Genomic DNA, 11,647 nt, shown 5'->3' with positions numbered 1-11,647 from the left:
CTCAAATGGCTCGACTCACAGTGCGACCCACATTGGTGGCTTGAGGGAATGTCTATTCGTGAATTAATGGTTAGGGTCGAGGTCCTAGAAGACAAGGCCACAACTGTTGGTGACTTCGAGTGTGGGGATAGCTCGATGGGCTCTGTTGTCCAAATGGAAGAACGCATCGAAGGCTTAGAAAATGCCCAACAACCGATCGTTTAGATGGTCTCAGAAATGTCTGTAAATTTAAGAGCAGCTTTTAGAGTGGTTTGGGTTGATGTGGCAAATCTGAGTGCTAGATTAACCTCACCATTTACAAATTGCATTCTTTACAAATTGCAGCCACCCGGCTCGTATGCTCACGCCCATTGTGTTTTTTCTCCCTCACGTGTCTGCGTGGGCCCTGCTGGCCGTTCCAATCATGTGCATGCACCCACCATCGCTTGGATCATGCCGCCCCATATGCGTTCAATGAACTTTGTGCATATTTCATGTTAGGTGCGATCATACAAGCTCTAATGCACCAAATCCCATCACAACTCATTGGGTGACCACTTAGGAAGTTCTCCTGTTGCACTCTTTTTTATTTTTTTTACTAGTTATTTCAATTTCTCCTCGTCTTTTTCCTTCCATTATTTACAAATTGCAACAGCCCCTATTAGTATGCTCACACCCATCGCGTTACTTTTTCCCGATGTGTCCGCGCGGGCTCCATTAGCCATTTCGAGCACGTGTGTGCACCCATCGTTGCTTGAATCATGTCGCTCTACATACGTTAAATGAAATTTGTGCCCATCAACCATCACACCCAATCCATCTTTATTATCAAATTTAACCCATGTGAAACAAACTTCCACCCAAAATCAATTAACTCAACTCCAACTTATTTAATTGAATCTCAACCATTGTATCATTTTTTGAACCATTATCCACTATTAAAGTGGATAATTTTCGATCTATATTTCAATCCAGTAAACACTCCAACCATGCATTACTAATCAATCTTCCACTGTGTGGATGTAGCACATATACAAACCAAGTATTAAATGATACTAATAACATGTTAAAACTAAACTTACATACTAAACAGATTATTAAAAAATATATATAACCTAAAAGCCTGCAATGTAGAACCTAAGATTCATCGAGGGTTGTTATGCTATACTATGTTATGTCGTGCGATGTCATGTTATAGGTTATGCTACAATGCAATTATTTCATGTTATAGAATCATGTTTATGATATTGATAATCTATGATGCATAAACTTCCATACACTACGCCATATAAGCTATGTTAAATATTAAAGATTTAACAAGAATTACATAGGCATGTTTCATAGACTTGTATTGCTATGAATGAGTGCAGGTTTGATTTGCATCATAACTTTATGCTGTGATTTTAAGCTATGAGAACCTCATCCATTTTTGTATGTCAAATGCATCGAGATACTTTCTTTTTATAAATAGTACAAAGCGACCCTTACAATATTTATGTTTGTCGTGATATTATGTGGGCCCTTCATCTCTGTGGTGTTCGGTAGCAACATGCGTTAGCCTAACAAGCTAGGCTTAAGTGGTACATATATGAGCCCACCGGGTTGTGTGTAGAGAAGTACTACACATCCAACCCTATTCGGACTGGAAAGCGAAGTCCAAGGCCCACGCCATGATATTTTTGTGAAATAGGTCCCTTCATACTACATGTGTTTGTATTTTTCGACCTCAATAGTGGGGTTACTTACTGAGTATTTCATAAAAGACTCAAGCCACGTGTTATTCGTATTTTTCAGATAAAAGTAAGACACCTCTAATATTGATGACGACATCGCAATGACGGTTATTGAACCAAAGTTAGGATAGATGCATTCATGTCTATGTAATACCCCTAAGTTAAATCAAAACATTAATTTATTTTTACTTTGTTATCTATGTTATTATGAAGATTTTATTATCAACGTTCATGATATCATTTATGAAATATTTCAAATAAATGTTTTCACACCCAAATTAAATTTACTATTTATTTATTGAATAAAAAATTACAAAATTACCCTCCTTTAAATAGTCTCAAGCCGGTAAAATTGTTACAGTTGTTCATCGGACAGTGCCCTCTCTCTCTCTCTTTTCCATTCCAAAATGTAAAGCCAAAATTCCTCAGCCTCGCTCTCTCGCTCTAGTTTGAAATATTACCATTTTGTCGCTGTGAAGATCTCCACTTCTCTTGGAATCGACTTGGTAACTGGTAAGATCGATGAATTTTGCTTCAATTCTCTCTACTTTCCCTTTTATTCTCTTCATATATGCATTTGAGAGTGGAAAGAGAGAAGAAAGACAAATATTGAGCTTGCTGGTGGTGGATTTTTATTAGGTTTTCATTTCTGAAGTTTGTCTTGTGTGTTTGGGAATTGAGATTGAATGAAATTGACTCCTCGCGCGATCTTTTCGTTGGTGTTCTGTAGTCTGTAATATGTTGAATTGTTAGCTGGAGCGGTGTTGAGGGCTGATTATTACTTTAAATGTTAAAGTTCGGTCATAATTTTTAATGTTTATCCGGCTTGTTTGAGCAGTTCTGACGTGACCTAGTTTCTGACGTGACCTATTTCTAAATTGTATGCCTATTTGGGTTTCGGATCTTTATTTGATTACTAAAAGGCTGCTTAAGATTCGAGTTGGATTCAGCTTTGGTACACTTCATTTCAATTCATTTATTTGATTTAAGAATTATACCCACAGATCAGTCTTCTTTTGTATCTGAGGATGTTTTATTTTTACAACTTCGTCAATATGGATTATTATGATTTAAAGGGATGTTCTAAATTCAAACTGTTCTTCCATAAAAACACTAAAGAGAGGGCTCAAAATTGACTCAAGTATTATACCCACAGTGGCCTTTTCTATTTTGTTGCATTTGTAGAGTGCAAGTGGTTTATGTTGTTCCATAAAAAAAAAAAAAAACTAAAGAGAGGGCTCAAAATTGGAAGTTTTGGTGGTTTTTCCTCTCGTTAGAGAAACAAGACTGTCATAAAAGGGGTTGAAACACTAATGCAAGTGAAACTTTCTTGACTGGCTGCCTTTTGATGCATATATTGATCTATTTCTTATTATTTGGTGTTAGATTCATTGCTTTTGTGGTTGTTTAGTAGATGATGGGGTGGAATAATTGAGACGAATAAGTTCTGCCACTTGGATTGTCAATTCAATTCTTATGCTCTGGACTCAGGAAATATGTCAACCAGAACTGTGGGAAGGGTCTCACGTCAAGATATACAATTTGTAAGTTGGCTTTTTAACTTGCATAATATTCATGAATATTCACCCAGTGATTCCATATGCATTTTTTCCCCTACAACCCACTCAACCCGAGAGAATTGGATATTAGGTGTAGGAATAGATGACAAAACAGTTTTAGACCATCATAAATAATTTAGCCATTACCGTGAGGAACTTACTGGTGAGATCAGATGACCTGAATTTATAGGCCAATGAAACGATTTCCTTAATTTCCTTTCTGGTTTAGGGAGTTTGGATTTTTGGAACCTGTCATTAACCGAAGAGATTTTCTGCCTGGAAAAGATTTTTTTCTTTAAAGAAGGAAGACTTACGCTCATCCATTCTGTGTTGAGAGGGATCCCCAACTACTTCTTGTTGATTTTTAAGATACCAATCGGGGTCAGTAAGTTCGTTGAGAAGGTGATGATGAATTTCTTCTGAGAAGAGTTAACGAAGGGGGGTGAGAGGGGGGCTAGTCATTGTATCCAGGGAGGCCTTGTCATTGGGTGCATGAGATTTTGTAACGAGACTTTCCTGGGTAAGTGGTTGTGGCGTTTCTTCATGGAGCCTAACACGTTGTGGTAAGACTTGTACCTTCTCGGTGTGAGGGTAGTGGTTTTGGGGGCCTTAGCAAAAACATCTAGAAAGCAGTTTTTTTCACCCTTTCTTAGTTTATACATTGATTTGTTAGGGATGGCTAGAAGACTTATTTTTGGGAGGGTTGCTGGGTGGAGGAGAAACTCTCACATGTATATTTTCTTTCGAACAAAAGGTTGCATTTTGTGGCCTCGGTGTTGTCATCCCATGATCCTTCTTCCTCGCTTTCCCTAGACTTGTGAGGACCTCTATCTGGCAGAGAGGCAATGAATTTTTGGGGTCTTCTATACATTCTGTGAGACCTCTAGGTGTGCCAGGGAGAAGGGATGTTCGTTTATCGTCCCTTGAACCTTTTAGAGGGTTATCGTGCCATTCTTTTCCGAGTTTTGTTTGTCCCTTCTCCCTTTCCGGTTACCTTGACTTTCTCCTCTCTATGGTAGGTGTTAAGGTTTTTGCATGGCTATAGATAGGTTTTATATGGAAAAGTGAATACCTTGGAATGTGTCCGAAGACATTCTTCCTTTGTTATTGTTTATGCAATGGTGCAATCTGCAATGCAAGAGGCATGAGGAGGACCTTGATCATTTGGTGTGGCATTGCACTTTCTTTGGGATCGTTGGAGGACCTCATTTGGTATGAGTCATGCTTAGGGTAGGGATGGTTGTTGGATGGTTGAGGAGGTACTTTTGACCACCGCCTATTGTTGGGTATTTGGTTGGAAAAAAATAATAGAATATTTAGAGAGGTTGAGATATCAGGAGACGTGCCTAGGTTTAATTTCTCCCTTTGTGTCACGGTCACTTCATCTTTTTGTAAATTTGATATTGGTGTTATTTATTTATTTTTTTTGAATTGGAGTAATTTCCAGTAATGATCCAAACCCACCGCTAGCCGATATTGTCCTCTTTGGGCTTTCCCTTCCAGGCTTCCCCTCAAGGTTTTAAAACGCATCTAATAGAGACAAGTTTCCACACCCTTATAAAGAATGTTTCGTTCTCCTCCCCAACTCATGTGGAATCTCACAATCCACTCCCTTTTGGGGCCCAACGTCCTTGCTGGCACTCGTTCCCTTCTCCAATTGATGTAGGACTCCCCAATCCACCCCCCTTCGAGGTCCAGTGTCCTTGCTGGCACACCGCCTTGTGTCTATCCCCTTCGAGGCTCAGCCTCTTCGCTGGCAAATTGTCCGGTGCTTGGCTCTGATACCAATTGTAACGGCCTAAGCCTACCAATAGTAGATATTGTCCTCTTTGGGCTTTCCCTTCCAAGCTTCTCCTCAAGGTTTTAAAACGTGTCTACTAGGGAGAGGTTTCCACACCCTTATAAAAAATGCTTCGTTCTCCTCTCCAGCCGATGTGGGATCTCACATTTCCTGTATTTTGTTTTGAACTCCTTTTATCCGACTTCATTTTTTTTTTTTTTTTTTTTTTTTTTTTTTTTTTTTTTTTTTTTTTTTTTGGTATGCCCTTTCATATATATATTCATTTTTCAACGAAAGCTTGGTTTCTTACCCCCCAAAAAAAAAAATCCCTTTCTAGATTGGGTTGTGGGTGTTTTCATATGAGATATTTTTGTTTCTGTACATGCCGGTGTGGCCACTCAGTTGAAACATCATGTCAGCCATGCATGGAGCATGGAATGAAGCTTGAATAATCTTTTTAGGCAAGTTGTCCATGTCTGTCAGTTAGGAAATGGATATCCCAAAACTCTCACAGTTTTGAAAAACTAGAGGATTGGATTTTTCGTTTTATCTTCATAGACATGTCAAAAGAATATTAGAGAAGTAGAATAACTTGGAATGAAAAATTTTATGCTTGTATATAAAGCGTATAATTGCAGACATTTTGATTTTGAAATCTCATCATATAGGATATTGAATTATTTTGTTTGAACATATCATACCATTAGCTATAGGTAATTGATTTCTCACATGTTATGTAATTTAACCTTTTTTATATTCTCTGTATCATCTCTAATGAATGACGCGCTGTCCAATGTGCATTACTTTCAGGTGACTAATCTCATCCAGTTATGCATGTTCTTCTTTTAGGTGCGAAGTCTTATAGAGCGATGCCTTCAGCTTGATATGAACCGAAAAGAAGTTGTGGAAACCCTTCTGAATCATGAAAAAATTGACCCGGGTTTCACAGAACATGGTAATTATGTATTCAATTTTTATTTTCTGGCATATTAATGCTTTCTTGACTTCCTATTAAAAAAAAAAGAAAAAAAATGCTTGCTTGTTTTCTGGTTTTTTACTCTGTAGCTGATAGATTTATGATTTGTATCATAGGTTTAGTTTTTTTATTTTTATTTTTATTTAATTAGTAAAATATTATGCTAATTTGTTTTTCCATCCTCTCACGAAACTCTTGTTTGCCAATTCACACGTTAATCTGACTGCAATAAGAAACCCTCGGAATAAAAATTAAAACCCTACGTTCATGTGTTCTTTTCATATGAATGATCGTATAAGGAGTTTTGATAGTATTGTGATTGGGCATTTAGAAGTTGATGATAGAGCTCTCATTCAGTCATCTATGTTGGCTATTATAAATGATCATGGACGAACAAGGTTAATAACTAGGAAATCGAGATAGACAAGTAGCTCACTGTTGCAGCATAATTTATTTATTTATTTTTACAAAGATGCACAAACTCTTCTTATTGATATTTGAAATTTACAAACTTAAGACTCCCTTTTAGGAGGACATCTAGGAAAGCCCCCAAAGCAGAAAACTCCCAAAACTTAATCCAATATGTAATAAGATTACAAGAAAGCTCCCCCAACAAAAAATGCTCTTATAAAACGAGTGATTGCAATAATCGTACGGCATGGAAAATCCAATAAGCCATATGGAACTTTATTTTGAAATCAAATCAAACACACATCACCACCACCACCACAACACACATTTAACCCATACTGATTTCGAGATTCGAATCTACAACGTGTTGAAATGGATAAATTCTACCCAACCAAACGAGCCAACGGAAATTTATCATACCAGAACTTTGTTCTTTTAAAAACATTTGTTGATTTCTTTCAAATGAAATGCCCCAAACCACATACTTAACAATATGGAGCCACAAGTTTCTTGCCTTCCTAGTCATGGCCAAGTAGGTTGAAGATATTGCTTTAAGCCCTGAAATCACAAGCGCAAGAACTTGGGAAGTTCTGATACAAAGCTTCCAAAAAATTCTTTCTGTACGAATAATGGAAGAACAAGTGATGGATATCTTCATCCCCTAAAGACATAATTAACGGTAATTCGGATTCAAGGACCAACATGCTACAGTCAATGAAAGGATGGTTTTTCAGATCCACACAAGCAAAAAAAAAAAAGATCATAGATCTCCGATCCATGGTTAATTAGTGGATATAACATACTATATACTATACGTAAGGCCTTATGTACCAGGTCATAACATCTATACCATTGAGATTAAACTGCAGGTTGTAAACACTTTTACTACCTCTTTTTAATGTTATATGTTAACTTCATCAATTGTAGTCTAAACCTTTTGCTTCCAGTGTGGCAGAAGCTTGAAGAGGAGAATCAAGAATTCTTCAATGCATATTATCTGAGATTGATGATGAAAAGCCAGATTATTGAATTCAACCGGTTGCTTGAACAGCAGGCAAGAATGATGCACCAGATACATCCTTGTGCGGTGACTGCATTATCTAGTTCTAATGGATCCCACGTCCAACCTAGTAAGGCCGCTTTTCTCCTAGTTGGAAGCTTGATCTTCATTTGTTACTTGTTGCGTTGCTACATATTGGATGTTAAAATAACTTTCTATTGACTGAGGATAATTATATTCTGTATGTTTTTGCCAATACCTGAGCTGTCAGTAAAGCCAGATTCTGTCTGATGCAGGTTTGGTCATCTTTGAAAAATTTGGAATGAAAAAAACAGTAGGATTTTCTCAGTGTCGGAAAAGGATTGTAGTGTGGTTAGGATAAATGCCTTTTTGTTTCAACTTAGTCAGGGCTCTCTTGTTGGAGTTCTTGTTGTTATGTCTAATCCTAGGTTTATCCAAATTGGAGGGGTTCATAACTCTTTTGGCTTTTTTCGGCTTTTACCATTATTGTGAGATCCCACATCGGTCGGAGAGGGAAATGACGCATTCCTTATAAGGGTGTGGAAACCTCTCCCTAACAGACGTGTTTTAAGACCTTGAGGGGAAACCTAGGGAAAGCCCAAAGAGGAGAATATCTGCTAGCAGTGGGCTTGGGCTGTTACAAATGGTATCAGAGCCAGGCACTGGGTGGTGTGCCAGCGAGGACGCTGAGCCCCGAAAGGGGTTGATTATGAGTTCCCACATTTGTTGGAGAAAGGAACAAAACATTCCTTATAAGGGTGTGGAAACCTCTCCCTAACAGACGTGTTTTAAAACCTTGAGGGAAAGTCCAAAGAGGACAATATCTGCTAGCGGTGGGGGTAGATTTGGGCGGTTACAATCTTTTTCCTTCTTGAAAACAGACTCCTTTTATAAGAAAGAAATAGCTAGCTATGATCACCACCTCAGCAATCCTCCCAAAATTTTATATTGTTCCCTGATTCAAGCTTGAGTTTGTGGCAATTTCAAGACACTTTCTCCATTTATAATAGAACTCCATGCTTGTTGACATCTTATAACCTCCTCCATTCCTCTTCATTCTTGCTATCCATATTCATACGCTTTTAGACGTTCTCATTTCATTTATTCAACACACCCTGAGACAAGGCATTTCAACTGAATGCATGTGGTAGTTAACTTTACAGTATTTATGTACATCAATCATTGACTACTTGATTGATTTAGTACTTTGTTTGAACAGTACACCAGAGCTGCTACGCACCAGAGCATACAGGACCTGCTTTGAAACAAGATGACACAGACCACCCTGTTGGTGTCAGCTTAGGCAATGTTTATACTAATGGTACCCAACCTGTTCACTCAACTATCCACACCACCGTGGATTTGCCTTCTCATGCCAGGAATGATGCTGCACCTCAGAGTTCAAATGTGGGTTTGTTTCAAGGAATGAATGGAGGAATTATCAAAGTAGAAACTGGATATTCAAACAGTCCTCCGTACATGTTTGGAACAGAGGACAATGTCCTTGATGCACGTCAATCAATTGGGAACGCGTCGGTTGCATCGTTTGCTAGTGTTGATTCCAACACATCATCCTTCAATGAATCACTTCTTGATACGGATCCTTCTTCATTTGGGTTCATTAATCAAATTACTAGGAATTTTAGTCTCTCAGATCTGACAGCAGACTTTTCTCAGGGTTCAGGTATCTTTTTCACTCCTATGTGATGTAACTTAGAATATATTATAGTCTCTTAATTTTAAGTTCTAAGAGATCAAGAAGATTCCTAAAGAAAAGAAATCAAACTTTTTCCCTTTTGTTAAGCTTCGCCCTTTTCATGTCAAAAAGATGTATTCTAAGTTATAATAACATGACTTTGAACTGCCAGATATACTAGAGAGCTATGCCAGATGCCCCTTTTTACCAACAGAGGCTGTTAACATCATTGATACTCGTGAGAATGGAGACCGTCTTGGTAATGAGTTTCCTGTATCTGTTGACCCTAGCTTGTTGTAATATTCGACAGGTGCTTACTGACTTAAAATTTCTTCGCGTTTAAAGATAGTAAACGGTTGGACAATGTATCAGAAAGCTTGAGCTTCGAAGATTCAAGACACAATTAGCTGATAAGTTATCTGTGCTTAAAGAATATGCCATGAGTGTATAGTTGGTCTTAATTGTTCTTCCTAGAAGAATTAAGACCAACTATACACTCATGGCATATTCTTTTTCTTTCAAGTTGGTGCACTGAAATTGTGGGGGTGCCCATCGATTCTTCAATATGATGCAATTATGAAAGCACTTCAGTTTGGATTCCAATTCCTCTTTATAAGAATCGGTTGGAGAGAAGAACGAAACATTCCTTATAAGAGCGTGAACGCGTTTTAAAACCTTGAGAAGTCCGAAAGGTAAAGTCCAAAGAGGACAATATCGGCTAGCGGTGGGCTTGGACTGTTACAAATGGTATCAAAGCCAGACACCGGGCGGTGTGCCATCTAGGACGCTAGGCCTCCAAGGGGGTGGATTGTGAGGTCCCACATCAGTTGGAGAGGGGAACGAAACATTCCTTACAATGAGTGTGGAAATCTCTCCCTAGTGAACACATTTAAAACCTTGAGAGAAAGTTCAAAAGGGAAAGCCTAAAGAGGACAATATCGGCTAGCGGTGAGCTTGGGCTGTTACAGTTTAGTGTTTAAACTCAAGTTTGTGTCTAAAACTCTATAAAATATGTAATAGTTTTTTTAACTTTCAATTGTATCTAATAGGTACCTGAAGTTGACAAATGTTTAATAGATGTTTAATAGATTTCTAAACTTTAAATCAAGAAATATATAGAATTAAATTTTATGTCTAATAGAACCCTAATCTTTCAATTTTATAATTTTTAAGGTCTATGAATTTTAAAAATGTGATAGGTTAAGGACTTATTAGACACACAATTGAAAATTTAAAAATAATAATTGAATGGCATAGCTGCATATGAGAGCAAAAACTTAGTCCATAGTAATTTACCTGATTTGAAATAAACTATTAGTTTCACAACCAATGGAGATGGATATCAAATTTGATCACAGATGAGGTATGAGAGGCAAAGAACTGATGCAAGCCACATGGGTTTGCTAGCAACCTGATAACTGATGCATCAAATATCATCATTTTTTTGCTATACTTGTGCAGATCAGATGATTGTACATACTGGAGAGGCATTCAGATTGGCGCCGGATACGGGATTTTCGTTTAGAACACAGGCCCCAGATCACCTTAGCAGGTTAGCATGTACAATGAAGATAATGCATCACAGTGATTCTGAAAACAATTTTAGCTTTCAAGTGATTTAATTCTGAAACTGATCTTTAATGTTTGATGTTTTGCTTGATGATTACGGTATTTGGAAGTGATTGTAATGATGTGATGATGTTTATGATGAGTGTAGATTGTAAGAGTGAAATACTGAATGTTGGTTAGGTTGACCTTTGTGATTCACTGCCAACGAAGGTGGCTTCACTGTATTTTCTTTGATTAAAGAAGCCAGTTGAGGTGAGTTTATGCCTGGTAAGCATCAAATTCTGAGTTTATGAGTTTAAATACATTGAGCCCGGTATACAAAATAACTTAAAGCATCGAATACAATGATCGGATGGTTATGATGAGCGTAGATTGTAAGAGTTAAATTAACTATTCGGATATTGTTCTTTTTTGGGTTTTCTCTCTCGGGCTTCCCCTCCAGGCTTTAAAACGCTTCTGCTAGGGAAAGGTTTCCACATCCTTATAAAGGGTCTTTTGTTCTCCTCCGGTAGGACATCACAATTTCTCTCTTCCATTTACACATTCGGGTATTTTTTTTTCCTCTTCGGTCGATCATGTCAATGTTTTTTTTTTTTTTTTTTTTTGTTATTTACACATGTTTTTTCATGGATAATTTTCTTTAATGAGACCAATATATGTATAAAATCGTGTTTAAACAAAACATAGTTACACATGATTTTCTAGTCATTTTTGTCCATGGCATATTTGATTTTGCCCTAAAATTGTTTTTCTTAAAAGGTTGTACCATTCTTCTACGTCTTTTGCATTTATGATTGTCTTTGTTTATACTTTTGATGTAACACTCAGTTTACCTTTTAAGGTCAAACTTACATAATTTTGTTATATAAGTCTTAGTCTAACTTGCTTTGCCCAACCTTTCGACCCGCACATGACCCAGTTTA

The 11,647-nt window shown here is 37.4% G+C and overlaps 1 protein-coding gene across 12 annotated transcripts; it reads left to right on the top strand.

Annotated features, from left to right (window-relative positions):
* The first annotated feature begins 2,069 nt into the window (after positions 1 to 2,069).
* Positions 2,070 to 10,985, top strand: LOC111803420 (uncharacterized). Of its 12 annotated transcripts, none has more exons than XM_087127913.1 (8): positions 2,070 to 2,225; positions 3,127 to 3,256; positions 5,901 to 6,006; positions 7,386 to 7,568; positions 8,679 to 9,143; positions 9,328 to 9,414; positions 9,501 to 9,567; positions 10,619 to 10,985. In XM_087127913.1, exons 2-7 carry the CDS (start codon positions 3,209 to 3,211, stop codon positions 9,560 to 9,562), a joined length of 951 nt encoding a protein of 316 aa, XP_086984039.1. In that variant the 5' UTR covers positions 2,070 to 2,225; positions 3,127 to 3,208; the 3' UTR covers positions 9,563 to 9,567; positions 10,619 to 10,985. The 12 variants fall into 12 exon arrangements, with proteins under 12 accessions (XP_086984039.1, XP_086984044.1, XP_086984043.1 ...); XM_087127918.1 differs by having other exon boundaries at positions 3,124 to 3,256; positions 9,505 to 9,567; positions 10,624 to 10,985; XM_087127917.1 differs by having other exon boundaries at positions 3,124 to 3,256; positions 9,505 to 9,567.
* The last annotated feature ends 662 nt before the right edge of the window (positions 10,986 to 11,647 follow it).

The sequence above is a fragment of the Cucurbita pepo genome, chromosome 10 (genome assembly GCF_057944985.1).
Source record: "Cucurbita pepo subsp. pepo isolate OVF chromosome 10, ASM5794498v1, whole genome shotgun sequence".
In the NCBI taxonomy this organism is placed as follows: Eukaryota; Viridiplantae; Streptophyta; class Magnoliopsida; order Cucurbitales; family Cucurbitaceae; genus Cucurbita; species Cucurbita pepo.
The sequence above is the reverse complement of the archived record's forward strand: the minus strand, read 5'-3'. Positions and strand labels throughout refer to the sequence as shown.